Source organism: Alligator mississippiensis, chromosome 1 (genome assembly GCF_030867095.1).
Source record: "Alligator mississippiensis isolate rAllMis1 chromosome 1, rAllMis1, whole genome shotgun sequence".
NCBI classification, from domain to species: Eukaryota; Metazoa; Chordata; order Crocodylia; family Alligatoridae; genus Alligator; species Alligator mississippiensis.
The window spans coordinates 355761358-355784984 of record NC_081824.1 but is presented as its reverse complement, the minus strand read 5'-3'; the positions used below and the strand labels follow the sequence as shown (position 1 = coordinate 355784984).

Genomic DNA, 23627 nt, shown 5'->3' with positions numbered 1-23627 from the left:
AGGTGGCTGCACCCCAGCACGACGAGGCAGAGTGGGGCTGCACAGGGATCTCTTTGCTGCTGCAAGCTCCACACTCCCTTGGTGATGCATCCCCTCACAGGCAGGGGCATTGGCATGCGGTTGTGCCCCTTGCTGCCGCCATGCACCTCGCCAGGGCAGCATGGAGCTCACAGCAGCAAGCAGCTTTCCTGCATGGCCCAATTCCGCCCTACAGCTACAAGTCACACCTGCCAGGCTGCAGAGGCCCTGGAGGCAGGCAGCAGGGCAGGAGCCCAAGCCCTGTGAACAGATCTGGGGACATGGGTCCCCCCAGCCTCCCTGGAGTGCATGCAGCAGCAGGGAGCCACCCCCCACCCCCTGCCCAAGCCCACAGCAAGCAGCAGGGGGGAGGCAGGCACATTAATGTGGTATGTGTCAGGGGCAGGGGGCTACAGACCCAGGTCCCTGGCCCCATAGCCTTGGAAGCTGGGGGCCTCTCCTGCAGAGCTAGGGGAGCAGGGGCTATGGGTGGGGAGTGAGGGGCACCAGAAGGGCTGTGGGTGCTGTCAGGGGAAGTGAGAGGCATGAGCAGGGCCAGGGGCTGTATGTGTGTGTGTGGGGGGATTGAGGGGTGCCAGCAGGGCTGGGGGCAAGAGGTTGTGGGGCACCTTTCATTTTAATCATGGATTTTGGTGTTTTTATCAGAGAATTTGCAATTTTTTTATCAAGGAAAACCAGGATCCCTGGTGATGAGCCTGGGATCAGGCAGGAGGAAGGCAGAGATCCAAGAAGCGCATATACAAATGACATTGATGGGACAAGTCCCACAGAAAGTAGGAGGGATTTTATAGTCCCCCTGTCACCTGACTCCTCATCAGTATTTTCATGGGAAGGACCAGGCTGGGCTGGGACTGGTGTTTGATCAGCTGCATGGTGGTGTTGAGTTCTGTCTGCTTGCTTGGCTTCTCCAGGTTTAAATCCCCAGGTCCTAACGGAATTTTGAATTTTGTTTTATGTGCAGAAGCTCAAACTGTTATCATTTAACTATAAAAAAATGGCTGGAAAGGGTAAGGAATTCAGAGATCTAGGGAATGCATTCAGTTTTGTGCTGCAGAACTAAGCTTCTTGAAGGCCTTTTGCAAGGCCATGGGGAGATGCCAGAAAGCTCAGTGCTGCTTTTCCTTCCCCATTTGTACCCATTTATAGCACTCCTAACATTCTGTTTTCGCCTCTTAGCTGCAGTAGTTGCTTCAAAGTAGTTCCAGAGCCACTCCACAATCTGAACCTAAGATTGCTTGCTGAACCATACAGCTTCCCTGTCTTCTGAGGCCTGATTGGGTTAGGTGCTGATTTCTGGGTTGCCTCTGTAGTAGTGAAGGCAGCAGCAGCACATACAGGAACACCAAGGAATTTATAGTGGAGGATGCAGGCTGAGCTTCACTTGCCCTAAAGCCCTAGCTCTCTAGCACACAGCACAGTGGCCTGTTTATAGAGTTGCATATAATATATTTTTGGTTGTTTTTTTCTTAAAAGCAAGCAAACAAAAGAGCATGAATTTGTGAATGTGAAAAAAGAGAAACCATTTAAGTCAAGAAAGCAGAAGTTGCATTCCAGAGCTGATTTTCATAGGCTTAGCTATTTCAGCATGACTCCCTGCAACAGCTACAATTCATAGCTTGAGACAGCAGAGAAAGCATTCAGTGACAGTGAAAATCATTGTCGCTGTCACCTGAGGGCTCTCTGTGGAAGGCTGTTACCTGTAGAATTTGTTAAAACAAGAAAGCAGGATGCATCCATGCCTTTTGACCTTTATAATGCAGGGAAGACCAGCATCAACTTTCCTTCAGTATCTATAGGTTTTAACTAACCAATGTGACATCCTAACCCCCTGGAGGCACATAAAGAACAACTCTACTTGCATAATTAGTACTGAAATGGGATAGGTCACAAACACAGTTCTTCTAGTCTGAATAGTTATATTACTGTGTGAGCTGCTGTGTTAAAATTCATGGTTTAATAAAAGTTTGAATATGGCAGAAGCTTGACTAACCTTCAGCTCCCTCTGACAAGCGGAAAACCAAGAATACAGTAACGTTAACATTGAAAATATGATATAGGTCTGATTTACGTCTTCAGAACAAACAATATAGTTACATGAATTGTATGTTCTAAGCATAAAATAACAGGGATTGGGGACATTATTGGAGAAAGATTAAATATTTATTTCATTAAAAATACCTTTTTGTGAGTTCTGGTTGCAATGTAGATGATTATTTTCCATGTTTTGTCCAAATGAAACTACAAACACATTTTGTTTTCTCCATTTGATATAGCTGGTGGCCAACAGAATTGCCATTACATTCATTGATATGTCTTGGGGGTAGCTTGTCTCTCTTTTTGTGCGTATGCGTTGTCTGCTATATTTTTATATGCCTAATAGTAATCTAATATAATTACTTATATGGAACCATATACTGACATTCTTTCTCACTCTGGGTGTGTCTACACATGCTATTAGCATACAGCAGCAAACTCTGGCACATATCACACTGGAGTTTATTGGTCCCGGGCACGAAGTTTAAATGTGTGCCTGGGACCGTAGTATGTTGAGCTGGGTTGGAGCAGCCCCAGCTGGCAGGAGGTTTGGGGGGTCAGCCTGCCAGCATGGGGATGCTCCGACCTGACTCAGTATGCTGTGGAGGGGCTGGTGGCCGCACAAAGGTGCTCCAGAAAGGGTCTAGCCAGGAGGCTAGCACTGGAGCACCTTCATGCCCCAGGCATCTGCATCAGCATCTACACATGAGCTGCTGTGGAGTTAATTAGTTTCCTGTGGCCTAATGAGGCTGCATTTGTAGACGGTGAGAAGTTTACTACAGAGCTAATTAGCCTACTCCAAAGTAAAAGTCTCATGTAGACACGCCCTCTGAGTAGTGCCTAGTTCCAAAAACTAATCCCATTCTTTTCACTTGTGTTAGGGTGAAGTTACATATTGCACTTTGACAATACAAAGGTTGCTAAAAACATGAATATCTGCATGTTAAAGCTCTATAACTTGTGCTGTGCGCCCTCTGAGCATCTCAAAGTTGCACCACTTCAGGTTAGGGGTAACTGTGGGCCATGCTACGTAACTTGCGTTAGATAACTTCAGCCTACTCTACAGAGATTAACATGAGCAATTCGTAGTCCTCCAGCATCCGGGAATACACTGCTCCCAGCCCACCTGCCCCCTTCTCACCAAGCTGGAATAGAGTTCAGGGGTCTTGTCTCCTACCTATGGCCCTGCTCATCCTCAGGGAATAAACTGTATTAACCCTTAACATGTGACTACTTACAGCATGTTATAACTTTAACACCACTTAACGTTCCATAGATTTAATATGCTCTGAGTGTAACATGTAACTTTACCCTTAGTTATAGGGATGCCTGCACTGAGGTGGCACAGAGCTCAGTCTCATCATTGAGGTGATAGGTGCTCTCACCCAGTGGCTGAAGAGGTGTCAGCCCTTGAAGTGAATCTGTAAGGACATTCTGATGGTGTCCCTGCACTTTGCTCAAGTCCTAGATTTCATACATCCTTAAGAATAGTGGTTAGGTGCTCAGGAAGGCGATGGTATAAACCTACCTCAACATAGAGCTCTTCATGAATCAGTGTGTTAGAATCTGTCCCTGTTTAGCTACAGGAATTTGAAACGGCTGTAGTTGTCCAAAGAAAACCATATTGATATATTGTAAAATTTTGTGTAATCTAATTTTTGTGTTATTCTGAACATTATTGCTAATATGGCAGGAGCTAACTTTATTTTACTTATTACAATAACATTGTAATAAGTGAACCTGGTGTACATTCCAGTCTGTTTGACTTGACAAACTCTCTTTAATATAGATTTTCACAACCAACATTAAATAAATTCATTGAGTAGTTCTGCATTCTTGAACTTCACCAAGAGTTGAGAGGTGATTCTTTGAAATTTTGTTGAGAATTGATTCTTTGAAAGTATCAGGGCAAAATGTTTTCATAATGGAGAGAATATTTAGCATTAAAAATAAAAAAGCTTTGGACCTAGACCTCTTCACGCGTGCTACTTCTAACAAGGTTCACTCTAATTTATCTTTAGTAGTTGCATTACAAACTACATTGGAAATAATCATACTCTGTTTATTTGTTCATTAAGATATGCAGGGTCATTATTCAGGTTTTATTTTCACATATTATTAAAACATGGATCAGTATATTTCACATGGTGTGTGCAAGGTTATCATACATTCATAGGCAATACAGTGGGTAGATTCAGACTTTCTCAAGGGAACTGAGAGGAGATTTTCAGTTTATTAGGTTTGGAACAGACATTTTAATATTGGAGATATAAAACTATTTTCTTGTTTTAGACACAAAAAGTAATAGTAGTTCAGAATTATCCACAGCTGCAACATGTTAATTAAAAAAAGACTTAGCAAAATAATATTTCTATGCAATAAAATTCTTATTTCATAAAATCTAAGTAACACATCAAGTGATTCCATTAAAAAAAAGCAATGAAGGGGTTTTTTTTGGTTTGTTATTGGATGCTTTTCTTTTCTCATAGTAAAGTGTACTCTTTGATCTCTTCTGATTTTAGGTACCCAAAATATCAGAGAATGAGGACAGTGTGAGACATCTTAGAATTTTGGCAGAATTGACAAATTGTGTTCTTGTCAGTTGAGAGTTATATTATTTTCTGGTACTGGACTGAATTATATTTTTTTCTTGTTGAGATCACTGGCACATAAATGATCTGTGTATTCTATTTTACAAACAAACCACAAAACAATTAAATAGTCTTTGTATTTGGCTGAGCTATTCCTTTTTCACATTGCCTTAGACATAACTTGTGAAGCATACTGTTGACTACATATACACATATACATATATGTAATCCACTCTAGTGTGGATTGTAAAGGCATAACTTTTCATATTTTTATTTTTGTTGCTTTATTATCACATGCCGTATGCCTGAGACATAGAAAAGTTTTCATAAAAAATGAAAAATAGAATGCATGCCATTTTTGATAGCATGAGTAAATTAAGTTTCTAATGAGAACTGGAGAACTAATGAGAATCTCACTAGAGATTTTTTGTTGTTAAGTAATGTAAAAAAATGTAGATTTAAAACATACACATTACTGTAAATGCATAAATTAAACATTCCTAAATATAATACTCCCATTTGAATAATGATTCAAATGGTCAATGAAGTTGTTGAGACAGTTACATTTGAAACGGTATGCTATCTCTATGAATTGGCTTATTGAGAATCACAATATATATTATGGATTACTTTCAGAGTCATAAACAGGAGATGAGGGAAAAAGTCTATTAGATTTATCTATATACTCAGAAAAAAGGTGGTGAGCAAAATAGAGCTAGGAAACGCCCCAAATGAGAAATTAATAGTGTAAATAGTAGTCACATCCCAGTCAATTAATTTGGGAACTAAATGTATTTGAGATTTTTAATATGCCTCTCTGTCGTCTACCAGAGTTTGAATCTAGCTTCTAGTGCATTTATTTGCTCAGTGAGACAATACCATCATGTTTGTCTCCTTGAACTTGGGTGGGTAGTACATTAGTATGGGGATCTGTGTACTTATTTTTCTGGGTGATTTTGATTACTTACGTAAACAGTGTTAAATTAGCTGATTGTAGAGAAAGTACTATACACAATGGTGTAATATAGCATGCACTTTTTCAGCATAAGCATGGGAAGGTTGCATAACTTATGGGAGGAATTGGTTAGGAATTTTTCAGTAAAATAATTTTCTTGGAAAATGCTGATTCATCAAAACAACATCTGTAAGAAGGTGACTTGGGTTTGTGCAAAAACCCATGTTCAATTCCCTGCTCTCCCTAATTCAAAGTAGAAACAAGTTTGAGTACCCCAGTTCTCAGATGAATGTAACCACCACTAGACTAGAGACTTAGCCCCTCTGTTTCTGACAAATTAATATGTATCTATACAAAGTGGTATAGCTCAAACAGACTCAATTAACAGATTGATTTTTATAGTCCAATGGTTAGGAAATTCCCCTAGAGCATGGGAGAATCGAAAAGAGTATGGATTTTAATTTGAGTCTTTTATATTCCAGCTGAGTGCCCAAACCACATAAGTATCCTAAGGTGGGGGTCACACTTCTGGTGCTTGTTTTTTGCATTTCATGAAGAATGCTGAAATGTCTCTACTACTCTGCTCCCCACTTACAACACTTCAGATATTTGGGTGGAGGAAAGAATATGTGCTCTTCTGCTTGCTTTATTAATGAGTGCTATCCCAAGTGAATACAAATACAATTACATAATTTTATTCATTATAGCTGCAACTTCAGTGAGATACAGAATGCTACAGACTTAACACAGCTATTTGGACATTTTTTATATTTTTTATCTTTTATATATCTTTTTTGAAATTTGAATGTAAGATATATCCAGGGCACCTACCATATTTCAGGGCACCTACCTCTTCTCTAATTGGGAGAAAACAGTTATAATTAGGTTTAAAAACTTTTAAAGTAGCCCAATAGACTTCCTGCTACTCGTAATGATTCCTGATATCCAGTAATCAGTACAAATAGTCTTTGGGTTTGTTTTTTTTCCAGGACATTCCAGGAAGAGAAGTGACTGCAGTTCATCCCACTGGGGGATTTCTTCTTTTTCCCCTCCCTGGGTAGAAAGATTGTATTTCTTGACTTGAAGAACAGTGCCTATCATTTGTTTATAACTAAATATCCACTCCTCTGGGCCTGTAAATGCTACACTTTTCAAAAGAAACTTCCACATTTGAGAAAGAAAATGGGAGAGGAGAAATTATAATGATAGAAGCTTAATGCTTCTCAGAGTTTTGAAGTGTTAGAATAAACCTTGGAGAGATTGTTGAGTGAAAAGAGGTGAGGTGACTGTTCCAAGATGAATGATAACTATAGCTTCTGCAGTTTAATACCGTATCTTTGCTTAGATATGTAGCTGTGGACTCATAAATATTTGAAGCTCTCTATGTAAGCCAAATTGGGTAAGGTTATTCTTATTTCAATTTTTTCCAAGATATATTCCAGATCATTACAGATAAGATGAGAGGAGTCTATTCAAATGTTATACCATACAGCAGGGAAGAGGAAACATCATTAAAAATAATTTGGGGATTGCTATGTTCCTATCTCAGTGAAAAAGCATATCAGACCAACACAGACCTCAAAATCCTGATCGAATATCAGAGCTTGAAAGTGTACTTCAGACGATCATTCTGATAACTGACTCCCACAGTTATAAGTGAAAAGAATGACCTTGCTACAGTCTGGGACCACATATAAATGCAAACTTCTTGATTAATCATTTTGCTTAAAAATACTTGCATATAATTATTTGGTAGGCTGCCAAAAGTGAATGAATGTATTAATAATTTGCCCTGGTTACTGTTTTGTGTCCCTTTCTAATTCAAAGAAAAATCTCATGATGTTGTTGGTCTCCCTGGCTAGGGACAGACATTTAAAATGCCAGAGCCTGAATTGATTCAACCTTTGTAGGTCAGTCCAACCTGTCTAGGTTAAACTGGTTTGTAACAGTACAGACATTCCCTGTGGATTGAGGCAATCTGGGCACATGCCTGCAGTTGCTCAGGCCAGCACCCAGGGGCACTAGAGCACACCCTTAGCTGCAGGGAAGCTGTGCTGGGATGGTATGGCCAGTCTGGGATGAACTGGCCAGAGAGTTGTTTAATTCCCCCCCCCCCTTCCACTGGCAGGGACCTGAGCCCGGATTGCTGGGCAATCTCCCCTCGCTGATACAGTGGGGGCCACCATGGCCCCTGAGGCAGAGGGGCAAGGAGGGGGGTTATTCTCTCCTAAGCCCCCACTACCCTTGGGAGGACCACAGCCGGGCCTGCCTGCCCTGATCTCTGCCACTACCAAGTGACATAATAAAACCCCTCCTGTCCCCTCTGCGGGAGGGAGGGGGAATAATCCCCATCCTTGTCCCCGCCCCCCCCCAAGAGGCCCTGCCAGCTGGCATCTATCCGTGCCTCTGCTCCACCACTGCAGCAGGAGATGGCAGGTCCCTTGACGGGGGTAGCAGCCCCTGTTGTAGTGTCAGGGAGTGTGAGCCTCTTCCTGGTGGGGGTGCTGCGGGGCAGGCAGAGCTGTGGCTGATTGCACATGGCAGCACCAGGGCCAGGAGGGGACCAGAGCCTTCCACGCCCCTCCCCCAAGTGTCATGATCCATAGCCTTCCCCCCAGGGGCAGTGGGGCTAGATGAAAGAATAATGTTTCCTCCCTGCCCCCTTTGCCTTGGGCCATGCTGAGCTTCCACTGCAGTAGTGATGGGGGAGCACCTGGTAGACCTGGCTCAGGTCCTTGCTGGAGGGACAGGAAGAGGGGAATTAAATTCCTGTCTGGGCAGACCTCCACCCTTGCCTGTCCCTACTCCAGCTGGGAAGCAAAGGGACGAGGCCAGCCTTGCTAGGGCAGGGCCAGCCTTGCTTTGCTGGAGCAGAGAACATGCCAGGATGCTGGGGGATTCTGGTTTAAGTTAAACCAGGAAGGGTTCTGGGACAGACATTACATAAACCAGTTTGAGCTAAATCAGTTAAGTCTGATACTACATTCAACCAGGTTTATCTCAAACTGGTTTCAGCCATTTTTAAACTGTTTTATGTGCACTGAATCTCTGTTCTGTTACAGGTTTAAACCAATTTCACTTTAACTGGTTTATGTGTAATGTCTGTCCCTAGCCCCTGTGTCTAACTTTTTACTGAAAATCCAAACAAACTATTAAAATGGCAATAATGACAAAAAATCATGGAAACTGTCTTCATTTGATGTGTTCAAATTATCTATTTAATGAATGACTATTGTAATATGAGTGAGCCTTACATTCTCTTTGCTTTCTTTTAGTTTGACAGCTTTGCTACAGATGAAGAGCCAAAAGAATACTACCTAATAATTGTCTGCAGTTAGACTAATCTGTACTTGCTCTTTTAGGTTAAAATGAAGACTGTTGAAATACTGCTGATAGAATTTGAGCCGTTATACACACGTGATATGTTGTCTATGTGGCCTCAGGGCTTAGCCTTGGATCACCACCAAGAAACAAACATCTGGGGTGCAGTCAGATCCTTTAAGAGTATTTCAGGGTGCCAGTCAGTGTTAAAACTGTTATGTGTGCAAGTGAATGATTCAAAATATAAATCCAGAGGCTTGAAACAGAAATCCACAGTCTAAAGACATTCTGACTTCTTGCACTCTTTCTGAGTTCTTTGCAACAACAGGATTGCTCTATTATTTTCCCTGCAATCAAAAAAGCAAAAAACGAGTGAAAACTAAGTGCTACATTTTCTGAAGGGTGCTTTGAGTGTAGTGAGGGGTGTCTGGAATCTAAAAAGATTGTGAACCACTGTTCCAGGGAATCCTGAGAGAATTGGTGGAGACATGGTCATGTTTTTACATGGATTTTAAAATATTTAAAAAAACCCCCATGTATTGCTTGTTTCTAGATCTTTTAAAAAAAGAGGCACAATTCTGTGGAGAAAACAGGAGGGTAGAGAAAACCCTCTTTTGTCATTCATACAATATTTAATTTTGAAATGTTATTGTCTACATACAGTTGACTTTAGCAGAAGAAAGAGAAAATTATTAAGTGATAAAGGTTAGTTGGTCCTAATCATTCTCTAGAGAGTTGTTGACTACTGAAACTACAGTAATGAAGTCTTCTGGCCAGGTTGTAATTGTGATGTCTACCATAAAATGGTGTAAACACTCACACTGGAGCAGGAGCCACAGAAAAGCTCTTTCCAGAGCTATTCTGTGATGGTACATGTCTTTGCACACAGAAGTCTAACCTAAATTAAATTTGTCCATCATGGGAATTTCTTTTTATTATGAAATCTGCTCAAAAGTAATCTTGGAAACATGAGATTTTCCGTTGTAAATTAATACAGACTCATTCTAGAAGAATCATGACTGCCTTTGTATAGTACAATGGCAGCCTGCTGCGTATCAATACTTTTAATTTGTTTGTACTTTTATGTTAGGCATTTCATCTTAGGAAATGAAAAAAAATTCGTTTGGAATGAAATTATCCCCAGTACCTATTTCCTTTTGACCTTTAATACTTCCTAATTAACATTTATCAGAATAATTTTTTCTCTCCCTTATGGTTTCTGTGAAGTGCATGATTAAACTAGGCGTTCATTATTCATTAGGAAGGGAACTGGACTTTATTGAAGACAAAAATAGGTTGATTGTGGAATTGACCAAGAACTAAATAAAGTAATTCATTCTGGGTTACTTGCATATACTGTATGTGATTGTGTAGTATGATAGTCAAAGTAGGAAGAATAAAGAAAATGCTTTTAAGTGGCATGCTCTGAATCAATCAAGTAAAAAGACTTGGCATAAAGAAAGAAATGGAAAAAACTTTTGTTGATGAATCCAGTGTTAAAAAGAACTCTCGCCCCTTTTATTGTGCTGATGCTGAGCGCTGTCATCTTTAGCAAGAATCTTACATCTGTGAGAACATTTAAGGAGAAATGAAGTGTAAAATTCTAAAAAAAAATGTGATACAATCCTTAAATGGTTTGATTCTCTGTAGACTAGAGGATAGCTAAAACTTTGCACCTTCCATTGTTTTGCACCAAGAGAGATCTTTTGAGAAGGCTGATGAAATATTTATACAATGAAGCTCAACAGGATTTGGTGGTTTCTCATTTCACAATGGAATAGTGGGTTTTGTTTTCCTATTTTTTGTTTCATTTTGCTTAGCACAGAAGTGAAGGTTAAGACAGACAGAACAACACATGTGTTAAGAAACATTCTGTTTTCTTGTTGGCTGGGGGGAAGGTTTTGGCAAGAATACTGTTTGTTCGAAAGATTCAAGACTGAGAAATTATAAAACCATATTCTATTCATTCTGTTGTTTAAAAGGTAACTGGCTATCCTTGCCTAAAATTAAAACTGTGATATTGTTGTTTTTCTGTATATATAATTCAGTGTGTTTTTCACTGGAAAAAATCTCAAAACCCTTTGCATACAAAGACATAACTAATATTTGTATGTCAGTGTCTGTATCAGCAGAATGGGAATGAGAGAGGCAGAGCATAACGAAGGTAGGGTAACCAAGGCAGCTGCCCCGAGCGCAAGCTTGAGGAGTGTGATGGAAAAAACATACATTGCTGCCACAGCTGTCCCATTGTGCTGACAGCATGGAGGCAGCTGGAAGTTGCTGTTGCCCTGGCGTGTTGCAGCTGCCCAGCTGCTGCTGCTGGTCTCTGGGTGGGTGCAGCCTGGAGAAGAGCAGTGGTGTGGCAGTGGTAGAGCAGTTTAACCCTTCCCTGCCTGCTCTGGGACAGCAGCACAGACAGACACAAGTAAGTGAGGGAGGGGGGACCCTGAGGTGTGGGCAGGGGGATGCCCAAAATGGGAAGGTAGTGTGATTCTTACCTTTCAGTCCTCCCAGCCCCTGCTGGCCTGAAGTGTGACTGCTCTAAACTTGAGCTAACACATACTGAATAACGTTTGTGCGACTCTCGGTGTATGGTGTAACAAGGAAATCCTGAACCTTTGTAAGTCAATGGAAAAAAACCCAACTATTGACTTAAACAGTAGGAGGTCAGCACACCAATATCCTCCACTAATCCCATTCATCAGTTATTAATGAAATAACATTGTGAATACCATTTTATATGTAATTTAAAATGCAAATTTTTTCATGTCCTTTTTTTTAACCATACTTCTTTCAAATTACTTTTATCCTTCCTGTTTGCATACACAAAGACTAATCCAGGTAACTGACAGACATGGCTGCAGCCTCTGCATGAAGCATGAGTTTCATAAGCTTCACTGCACAGAGTATTAATATTTTTCTTAGTTTTAAATCATCTCTTACAGCTGACCTCTGCTATATTTAAGTCAGTTTCTCCTTGTTTTGACAGCTTTTGGTTTTATGCTATTTAGAATGTGAGCACTTCAGGACTTGTATTTTATCCTTTCCTATATTTGCAAGGTACTAAATACAGGATGCTGTTTTGACTCAGAAATTGAGCATCTTCTGTGCCCACTGACAACTTAATTCTTACCTTCCCTGAATTCCTGTCTTATTTAGCAGTGAAATGCAATCACACATTAACTTCTATATACTGACGAGAATGAAACTGCAGTCATAAGAGCTCAGTTTAATGGCAGCCAACAGGAGTGGATGAGTGATCAGGGCACAAGCCTCAAAAGCTGGCTAAAGGGGGATGGAATGGAGCTGAGGGGTGCCTTATCCCCTATGCTCCCCACTACTAATCCTGCACCTTCCCTGCTGTGGTGTTGATTCTGACTCTAGCAGCAATGTTGCATGGAGTAGGGTAAGAGACCAGAGGTTTCCTGCTGTTTTGGCTGGGGAAAGGAAGATGTCATCTCTTTTTTGCTGCTGAAAATTGTTGGCAAAGAAAAGTGACATATTTTTTCCCTCCCCTTTTCCTCCACCTTAGCAGTAGTGAACCTCGAGCTACAGGGCACAGAACTGGCTAGGTATGCTTCTGGCGGCTATGTGTGGTTTGCTTTAACTATTGAACTCTTGATGGTCATCAGAAGAAGAGGTTAATGAGGAGAGCAGGAGTGCTCCACTTGAACTGGGAATCTTGGCAGGATTTGAACTTGCAAATGGCACTCATATACAGTTCTGTGTATGCAAAATGTACTGCTTAATTTCTATTTTACTTTTTTGTGTTAATTATGAATTGGTAGTTATTTATGGTGGGGGTGGGGGGCAAAGAACTTCCTGGTTTCCTACTGCACTGTAGCTATTTCTGTAATTGCTATGTATTTATTCACTTGGATGTGTAATGTAAGAAGGACATTATAATGTAGGGTGAGTGGATATGAAGTCAGATTATTTGAAAGTAGTATTTATATTTTGCAGGTCAAGTTAATGCCTCCAGCACCAAATGATGACCTGGCTACTCTGAGTGAGCTAACAGACAGCAGCCTGCTCTATGAGATTCAGAAGCGTTTCAATAATAATCAAATATATGTGAGTGGCTTTGAAACTGCTTATGATAGCATTTTTATTCATTTACCTACAGCCAACTTTCTGTGAAGAGCAATTAATGAAAATAGGATTGGTCTATTAGTAATCCAAGCATAATTACCAGACACTTACATTTGCAAGTAAAATGGATGAGGAACATGTATGTAAAAATCTTCTGTTATTTACACGTATTTGGAAGTCTAAAGTCTGAAATGAATAAAGGATATAATGTGTGTGCCTGTGTAAGTCTGCATGTTCATTTACTTGAGAAGGTGTGCTGGCAAAATGCAATGAAGCATTTGTACCCTTTTCTCTTAATCTTTCCAAATACAGTTATTATTTATATAATTTTTACATATTCTGTATGTAAGTGTATTATTCCTGGGGATTTAATAAAGGTTTGAGTTTAAAAAAACCCTCAGGAACCAGTATGAAGGACTTGATTCCCCATTATCTTTTCCTATCACTTACACAAATCATTATCTTGATGTGATTATGTTAATGACTTGTATATTGAGTAAAGTAATTACAAGAATATTTATATGCTGCAGATTTTTGAGGTTCTTGGCATATTAAAAAGGAAAATCCAATCAGGTTTAGGTAGTAAAATCTGCATATGCACATTTTTGGCATCCCTCTTTGTAGCTACTTCCCCTTTTCTAGCTTATTGAACAGCTGATTGGGTAATTTGCATGTAAATGTGAAACATTTAATTCTGTTTTTAATCTAATAAATCAAAAATGTTCTTAGGCCAGAAAAATACAGGGATCTGGAATGTCACACACCACATCCTGCTGTAAATGCATTAGAAATTAATACAGAAGTTAGTCATAGGTGCTGAGAACTCCTTTACTGTTAAAAAATGCAGGATGGTAAGATTATGACTGTACTCATGCTTTTATGGTGTATTTCCTTTTCTCTCACATCAGTGGAAGCTGTAGGTGCTAAGCAGCAGTGAAAATCAGGGACAAGCATTTGATTTTTTTCTTGAAATATGGCTATCAAAGACTGAACCTAAAAAAAATCTTAGGGTCCTATTTGTTATCTTCTTGAATACCTAATTTGTTTCTTGTATAAGAATACACTGATGAACTTGAAGGCAGTAGTATCCTTATCAACAGGGTCCGGGTTTTCTGTTCACCATGGAAATGCAGAAGAACATGGATGTTCTCTTTTTAAGGAGAAAAATGAAGGAAACAGCACATTTCCCCTTGCAGGGTGGAATAGTTCCTATTTAGAAAATCAGGATGTATGTAAGTCCATGAGGCCAGATGCAATGCATCTGAGGGTAAGGCTAAGGGAGTTAGCCTATGTGATTGCAGAGCTGCTGGCCATTATCTTTGAACACGCTTGGCAACTGGGAGAGGTGCTGGACAATTGGAAAAGGGCAAATATAGGCCCATCTTTAAGAAAGGGAAGAAGAAGGATCAAGGGCATTACAGACCAGTCAGCCTCACCTCAGTCCCCAGAAAAATCATGGTCCTCAAGGAATCCATTCCTAAGCACTAGGAGAAAAAGAAGGTAATTAGGAGCAGTCAGCATGATTCACCAAAGCAAGTCATGCCTGACCAGCCTGATTGCCTTTTATGATCAGATGACTGTCTGTGTTCATGTGGGAAGATCAGTGGACTTGGTATAAGTTAGCCTTAGGCAACACTTGTCATTAGGGTTATTTCATGGAAGTTCAGTTATGTATTAGAAAAATGGGACCAAGATTTAACATATTGTTGATGATTTTTTGATTTGGGGAGATCTAAATAATTATGAAAACTGAACAAACAGAACTCCCCCTTCCCCCCCCCAAAAATAAAACTGTGGAAATATATTCCTAAATAGGACAGTTAACTGAAACTATTAATTATATGTGAACATTTTTACAAAATAGTTAAGGCATTTTAACTGCTCCTTTCAACCCACAGATAGAGAACACACACTGACAGTACAGGAAAATTCTTCTATAGACTTGTTTGTTCATTTCTTTTTTCAGTTCATTAAGTTTCTGTTTTGTATTGTGGGCTTTCATTGGTTTTTTATTTGTGTTGCTTTGTGAAAAATTTTTAAATAGGTCAGTGTCTGACCAGAATATTTTAAAATAAAACTGAAATATACCTGAAATAGTTAAGAAGGAACATATTAGGAAAGTGCAATGTGTGTTTCTGTTACAACGCAAAGACAATAACAAAAGTTCCCATTTTGTGACTTCTAGTATTTGAAAGAAATATGAGCCATTACTTTTTCTTCATCAAGTATTTCTTTTAGTTCAATCATAACTTGCTTGGCAGAGCACCATATGGGATTAGTTTTATAAAACTTTGATTTCAGTATAAGGCCTGTTATCATCTATTCTAGTTTTAGAGTAACAGTTACCACCAAACAGTTGTTTAATTCTTTCTTTTATCTTTCTGAACTGCACAGTTTTAAAATTAGCTGAAGGGGGAATATTGTATGTGTCAGTTGGCTAACCAGTAGTTGTGTTTGTTATCATTTTTAGAAACTACTATTTAGTGGTCCCCATTTATGATTAAGGCTGAAAATCAGTTACCATTATAGGAACTGGGAGAAGTCAACAGTCTGTATTCTCTGTTGCGGCCTATCTTTGCTAGGTGAAAGACTTGTTTTTTTGGATTGGTGGGAAAGGTGGCCTAGTATCACCTGCATCTTTCCAGGTTCCTCAGAGCATCCCATTCATCTTTGCTCTCAGAACCATGCCTGCCAGGACCCACCCTCCCCCTGCTCTCAGATCCTGTGCTCTGTGCCCCCCGCACCTCCCGTTCTTGAACCATGTGCCCCACCTCCCGCTCTCCTGCAGGGTTTGCCCTGGACACCTGCTCAATTTGCTAATGCCACTGACAAGAGTGAGTTCAATAAAGGCCAGAAAAGAAAGACAAAGGAAGCTGTACATGCGCTGTTGCACTAGTAAATAAGCATAGCAAAGCAGAAGGTGCAAAGAAGGCAGAGAAGGCAATAACTACTTCGCTCAGCTTCACAAAAAAATCAGGGTGCAACGAGACCGCTAATACAGATCATTTGGATAAAGAAGGGGGCAAGCTAATGAATGAGATAAAAGAAACAGAGGGCTTTTGATGGGTCTGAATTAATTCAAGTCAGCAGGTCCTGATGAACTTCATCCCAGGGTACTGAAGGGAGTATCAGAGGAGATCTCAGAACCCTTCCCAATAATATTTAATAAGTCGTGGGAGATGGGCAAGGTACCAGAGGACTAGAAAATGGCCAACATAGTGCCCCTCTTTTTAAAAGCCAAAAACGGGGACCTGGGGACTTATACGCTGGAATTATACACAGGAATTTACTGGAAAATATCCTAATGAGCTCCATTGGCCAGCAGCTAGAGAAGGGAAGGCTGATCATGAACAGCCAGCTCATATTCATTTACTATGAACAAATTGTGCCAAACAAACTTAATCTCCTTCTTTGACAAGATAACTAATTGGGTGGAAGAAGGGAATGCTGCATTTATAATGTATCTGGATTTTAGCAAGGTTTTTGACAAAGTCCCACATGACCTTCTCAAAAGCAAACTGGAGAAATGTGGGCTAGACAAAACTTCTATAAGGTGGATAGACAACTGGCTCAAAAGTTAGAAGCAAAAAGTAATTATAAATGTATCCATGTACGAATGGCAGGAGGTTTCAAGTGGAGTCTCAAAAGGGTCTGTCCTAGGCTCTGTGCTGTTCAACATTTTTAAAATTATTTGTATGCAATATTGAAATAGATTGCTTCTTGCAGTTGACATGGAAAAAGGAAGGATTGCAAACACACAGGTGGACAGGAGTGCAATTAAGAAGGACCCTGGCAGTTTGGAAAGTTGGGCTAGAGTCAGTAGGGTGAAGTTCAATACTAGCAGAAGCAAAGTGCTTCACCTTGGGAAGAATAATCAAAAACATACATATAAGATAGGTGACACCTAAGTGAATGGAAGCACTAGGAAAAGAATCAAACGGTATTTACACACATGTGAGGAGCCTGCTCAGATGCACTGGAAATCCAGCGTGTAGAAGCAGACTCGATTAATCGAGTCTGCTGGAGCATGTAAATTGATGTGCTCTGGCAGGCTGCCGCATCACATATATCAGTGGCGCAGCACACCTCTGCACTGAGAAAATGGCAGCAGTGTGCTTTGTACTAAAACACATTCAATGTCCTTCAGTTCAAAGTGCACTGACACCATTTTTTCACTGCAGAGGCATGCTGCACTGCTGATGCATGTGTTTCCAATGCAGCGCCGAGTGCTTTTAATTAGCACTGCTTGCTAATTAAAAGTGCCTGGTGCTGTGTTGGGAGCACATGTAAAAATGGCTGAAGAGTCTTGGTCCATCACAAACTCACTCAATAAGAGTCTTCGGTGTGATGCAGACACAAAAAAGTTAATGCTGTTTTGTGCTGCATGAATAGGAGCATTAGGCACAAGATATGAGAGGTAATAATGTCTCTCTACTCATCACTGGTTAGGCTAAGTATACATTTTTTTGGGCTCCACATTTTTAAAAGGACATGGAGAAGTCAGAGAGGGTCCAGAGACAGGAGAAAAAAATGATAAAGTTATTAAAAGGCAAGTCATAGGAGGAGAGGTTGAAGGAAATAGGAATATTCAGTTGATGGAAGAGACATGATAGCAGTCTAAGTATATGAAGGGCTGCATAAAGATGTGGGAGAGTTGCCTTTTCTTTCTAGCTGCAAAGAGCAGGATGCAGACCAATGGTTGAAGTTGCCTCAAAGAAAGTTTAGTTGAATATCAGGTAAAAAACTTCACTGATAAAACAGTAAGGCAGTGAAATAGGTCATCTAGGGAAGGTGTGGAATCTCCAACACTGGAGATGTTCAAGAAGAGTTTGGATAAGCATTGATTAGGGTTGATCTAGAAGTAGCAATGTCTGTGCTATACTGTTAGTATTTCTTTGCCTCTAGGCTTTTCTGGTTGTCACAGGAAGGATTTTTCCCCCTCCTGTTGCTACATATTTGGGTGGGGAGGAGAGTTGTTTTGTTTTGTTTTGTGGATTTATTTGCTTTCCTCAGAAACATTAGCTGTTCCCTGCAGCCAAGAGTAGGGATTTCGACTGGGGTGTGCCAGTGCACATGCCTGGACTAAAAGACTATGAAGGTTTTTGCCTTCCTCTTTAGTAGGATCTTGGCCCTCTTCCTTGGGTCTCTCAAGTGTATTTTAAGAACCCTTGCAGTAGCAGTGCATGGGCCATCATTGTTCCCTCACTTTACCTATGTCAGGTTAGGTTGCTATGCTTTGTGGCTTTGTGACAGGGTTGTTTGTGTAGTTTTAGTAATAGGGTTGACAGGATTTGCTTGGAGTGGTTCAGATAGGGCTGATCCTGCTTCCGGCAGAGGGCTGGACCAGACAACCTACGGAAGTTCCTTCTGCCCTACTTTTCTATGATCCTATGATTATTAAACAATTTTAATTATGGAGCAAGCAGTCAATTTTATTATAACAGATGCAGTTAATACTATCAGACTTAGTGGGAGTATCTACCTGTCACCCTATGGTGACATTGTTACTGTGCTGTACACATGGTGCAGTGTTAGTTTTAGCCACTACTTCTTCGTAGCAGTATGTTAAAACAGGGGAGCATGCCACTACAGTGAAGTAGCTGCCAGTCGCATGTAGACTTACATGATCACTATGTTGCCATAGTGCATCGTCCTGTGAGGTAGCGCGTCACTATAGCGACATAGGGTGATGTGTAGATGCACGCGGTAATAATCTTGGTTCCTAAAGGCAGGAATTTAAAAGCTTCTAAATTGTGGAGTTACAGATCTATATTTAGTATGTTGCTTGTTTGATTTTAGATGCTTTGGCTAAAAGTCTTTTCTGAAAGAAAATCATTAACTTCCTGAAGGAATTCATTTATCACATAATAAATCAATTGTATCTTTTTTTTCCAGACATACATTGGAGATATACTGCTGCTTGTTAACCCTTTTAAAGAACTCCCAATTTATTCCACTATGGTAAGAATTCTCTTGTAAAACTGTTTTTATCTAGATCTACTCCAGTACATTTTTATCCCTACAGCACGTTCACTCAGTTCATTACAGCTAAATAAATAAGAAATAGCACCTATGCTCTTTCTATAGTGGCAGCATCTGAATTGAATATGTTAGCAGCAATATCTTAATATGGCCCAAGGCACCACTGTTCTTGTCACTGTGTCTCAATCACTGCGCAGCAGCTATCCTTCTGAACAGCTCCTCCAGGCATTTTTGTTTTGTTTTAAAGTGCTTCCCATAATATATTTTGTTCTTGTTAAGCACTGCTGGTAAAAAAAAATATCAGTCAGCCTGGAGAAAACAACAAGAGAACACTGCATTCATAGATTATTTGTGTACCAAAAAAAAGATAACTAAAAGTGACAGTTTGATTGGGACTGGGCAGTCTATTTCTCACTAATCTTATTTTATCAGCTTCAGATTACTTATTTTCAACGTTTCTATTACTTCAGTATCTAAACACAGGTACTAGTTAAATACACTTTGTTGCTGTGTGTGGATAAGATAACCTTGCATTATCTGGAATTTGTTTCAGCCTGGCCCAGACATTTAGGCTAGGGACAGACAGTACACATCAACCTGTTTAAGTGATCAGAAACTGGTTTAAACCTGTAACAGAACAGACATTCAGTGCACATAAACCAGTTTCAAAATGGCCAAAACCAAGTTGAGATAAACCTGGATGAATGTAGTATCAGATTTAACTGATTGAGCTCAAACCAGTTTATGCAATGTCTGTCCCAGACTCCTTCCTGGTTTAAGTTAACCAGGATCCCGGCATGCTCTCTGGACTTGGCTCTCGGCTTTAGTGGAGCAGGGCTAGCCCCACCCCTCTGTTCCCCAGCTGGATCAGGGACAGTCAGGGACAGGAGTCTGGCCAAAGAGAGGTTTAATTCCACCCACCCTGTCAGGGATCTGAGCTGGGTCTGCCAGACATTCCCCCCACGCTGCTGCAGTGGTAGGCTGGTATTCCTACATCTACCCCACCTAAGCTGGGGACCACAGCTGGGTCTGCCCACCTGGACTGCCACCACCACCACCACTCACTTCCTGCTTGGAGCAAGTGGTGGAATAAGTCCCCTCTGCCGGATGCCAAAGGGAGAGGGAATATCCCCCATCCCTGCCCCTCTGCCAAAGGGGCCCTGCCAGCCAGCATCTGCAGCACACCCCCACCAGCCACTGCAGTACCAAGGGAGCAGAGCCCTTGATGGGGGCAGCAGTACCTGTCATAGCGTTGGGGAGTGTAAGCCCCTTCCCAGTGTGGGGGGCCTGCTATGAGGCTGACAGAGTTGCAGTGGACTGTGCATAGCAGCAGCGTGGCTCAGAGTGGGCCAGAGCCCCGCAAAGCACTGCTGCTGCCACCACCATCGCTGCCACAGTCTGCAGCAGCTTTCCTCACCTCGCAGCACAGCCCTAATGCCAGGAAGGGGCTCATGCTCAGGGAAATCGTGATAAGGGCTGCTGCCCCCGTTACAGTCTCTCCCCCCTCACTGGTCCAATGGCCAGACAGGGGCAGGGTTAGATGCTGGCTGGCGGGGCCCCTTAGGTAGGGGGCAGGGAGCAGAGTTATTCCCCCCTCTGACCCAGAGCAATGTGATATGGTCTACACCCCCTGGTCGTCGCTGCTACCACTCACTCTGTGCCTGAGGCAAGTGGAAGAATAAGACCCCTCCTGCCCCCCTCCCTCTGGCATCCGGTGGAGGCAGCTTATTCTGCTGCCTGCCCTGGGCACAGACTGAATGGTGGTGGCAGTCAGGGCAGGCAGACCCCGCTTCAGTGCCCTGGGAGCAGAGGGGAGAATAATCCCACTCCCTGCCTGCTGCTCCCTGCTCCCTGCCTAAGGGGCCCTGCCAGCCAGCCTCTGGCCCTGCCTCTGCCTGGCTGCTGAAGCAGCAAGTGGGGAGTGACCATTACAGGGGCAGTAGCCCCTGTCACTGTTTCCCCAAGTGCGAGCCCCTTCCTGGAAGCAGGGCCATGCTTGCTGCAGGGTGGGGAAAGCTGCTGCATACCACAGTGATGGTGGCAGCACTGTGTGGGGCTCTGTCTCCAAGACCCAGTGCTGCCATGTACAGTCTGCCACAGCTCTGTCCCCCCTGCAGCTGGGCCCCCCCACTGGGAAGGGGCTTACATTCCCAGACACTATGACAGGGGCTGCTGTTCTCATTGAAGGCCCTGCCCCCTCGCTGCTGCAGCAGCTGGGCAGGAGTTCAGGCAGATGCCAGCCGGAAGAACCCCTTAGGCAGGGGGAGGAGCAGAAGTTATTTGTCTCCTTCCAGCATCTGGCAGAGGGGATTTATTCCACCACTTGCCCCAAGCAGGAAGCGAGCGGCGGTGGTGGCAGTGGTTGGGGTGGGCTCACCTGGCTGCAGTCCCCCAGGGGCAGTGGGGGAAGAGGAGGGAATAACCCCTCCTCCCTGCCCCATCTGCCTCGGGAGACCATGCCGGCCTGCCACTGCAACAGTGAGGGGGGAGCCCCCAGCAGACCTGTCTCGGGTCCATGCTGGTAGGATAGGAAGGGGGGAATTAATCCCCACTCTAGCCAGTTCAGTCAAGACTACTGCCTGGGCTGGCCATGACCCCCAGCACAATTTCCCTGTAGTCAAGGGCACATGCTAGCTCCCCATGGCTCCTGGCCTGAGCAACTGCAGGCATGTGCCTGCACTTCCTCAGTCCACAGTTCCTCAGTCCAAATTGGTTCAACCTAGGCAGGTTAGACTAACCTGTAAAGATTGAATCAGTTCAGGCTATGACTTTTTGAATGTCTGTGCCCAGCCTTAGAAACAGTGGTTAGTCTGAAGCACTGAATTTTGCTGTTCCTTGTGCTATTATTATTATTATACTGAGATTAATGTCCCATTGTATTAGACATTGTACAAACCCATAATAATTTGCATATAATGTTCCTTGAAACTCTATTGTGCTCAGACTCATAGTTAGGAAATTGTAAATTGCAGCTGTTTGAAATGATATGTGAGCTTGAGGTGAGTAACAACTTAGGTTGTGACTTCCTTTTTTGTACAGGTTTGTACTTCCCTGTAGTAGGATGAGGCCTTAATCTCTAACTGGGGTCTTTTAAGTATTACCACAGTAATAATATAGGCTCCTTGCAGACATTAACAAGAAAAGGTGCTATACTTTAAACTTGATGCGATCCTGCACCGAGCCCAGTGCATGCCCAGAAGAGGCATCATGCTAGTTGAATGTGGATCACCTAATGACTGTATATATTGGGTGCTTTAGTGGGGCTTTTTGGCACTTTTGTCTAAAAACTCATTGACTCAGTTCTAGATAAAAACAGCAAAAAGCCCTGATGAAGTGCCCAATCTATAGAGATGCTGCAGAACTGGGTTGGAGTAAGGTGCTACTTCTTCTGGTAAAGCACGTTTTTTAGTGTCTGCAAGAAGCCATAATGAAGTAATTAATTTAAAGTTTGCGTGGTCAATGTATTCAAGAAATGTGGGTGTCTTTTTAACTGGAATGTCAAGTAAATATTTTCCCATTAATATTACTGTTAAATTTTTAGTGGCAAGTTCTGATGGCTTGGTGGTTTACAAAAATGTTCTAATGGATTTCATCTCCTTATCTTCTATTCTGACAAAACTCATCAGTAATAGATGAGCTGCGTATTAACATAATCAAAATAAATTGCATACACTTGTATATCACTGTGTAGGCTGACATTATGCACAAGATGATGAACCAGGGTTTTTTCTTTTTTCCAGGTTTCCAGTTCGCTAACTTTCAGTGAAGGAATAGAAAGAAATGATGAGCATGATAGTATTTCTTAAAATCATTGATGACATAATGAAATAATTAAACACACACTTCATTCAATAAATGCAGCATTTAAAAATTGCTTCTTTTTTAATTTCTTCTCATTATTTACAGCCTTCTCTTTTAAAAACAGACTCTAAAGTCGCTCCCACAGCTATAACTAATAGATTTTCAAACATGAATAAATCACTTTATGAGAAACTTTTTATTCTGAACTGATATAAAGCACATTACAAAGCTTTGTTTTAGTGCCACTGTCAGTTTGTAGTATATCATATCAGAACACAGATGCCCATTACCAGTTATTAAGGATCTAACACTGTCATTTGGGAAATAAGTAATCCCTTTTGGAGGCAGAATATAATCCCAGTTTGTTATTTATATGCAGCATTTCTTTAATGCCACTGGGAATACATGCACACACAAAAATAAATTCTTGCAAGACTGTTATCAGTGTTTTGTACTACATTGAAGTATTCATTGGCAAAGTATGGTAGCTATGGAAATATTCACTTTTGCCTAAGGAGTGAAGCCTTCTTACGCCAGTCAAAAATAGTATAATAGTTTGTCCCTGTGGCAAAGAGTTTAAAATCTAAACACACAAGACAGGCATATGTTACAAAAAAGTGATAAACCTGGCAGCAATTGCCATGTTAGTCCTATAATTGTTTAATGGATTTCCTTAATGGAAAGAAAAGGGGCTGAGGGGATAAGGCAGGAGAGAAGACAGTAGGACAGGTAGGTATGGATTTTTGCTATAGTGAAGAGACTGTATGGAGGGCAAGAGTTGAGGGATGCTTGAAGTTTCTCAAACCAGAGTA

At 41.5% G+C, this 23627-nt stretch overlaps 1 protein-coding gene across 3 annotated transcripts in view; it reads left to right on the top strand.

The window, feature by feature from the left end:
• Positions 1–23627, top strand: part of MYO16 (myosin XVI) — a 662110-nt gene that overhangs the window by 320575 nt on the left and 317908 nt on the right. For all 3 annotated transcript variants that reach the window (XM_059721092.1, XM_059721091.1, XM_059721093.1), the window contains 2 exons: positions 12904–13014; positions 18928–18993. In XM_059721092.1, the coding sequence (XP_059577075.1) occupies positions 12904–13014; positions 18928–18993 (177 nt within the window). The remainder of the gene's footprint in view (positions 1–12903; positions 13015–18927; positions 18994–23627) is intronic.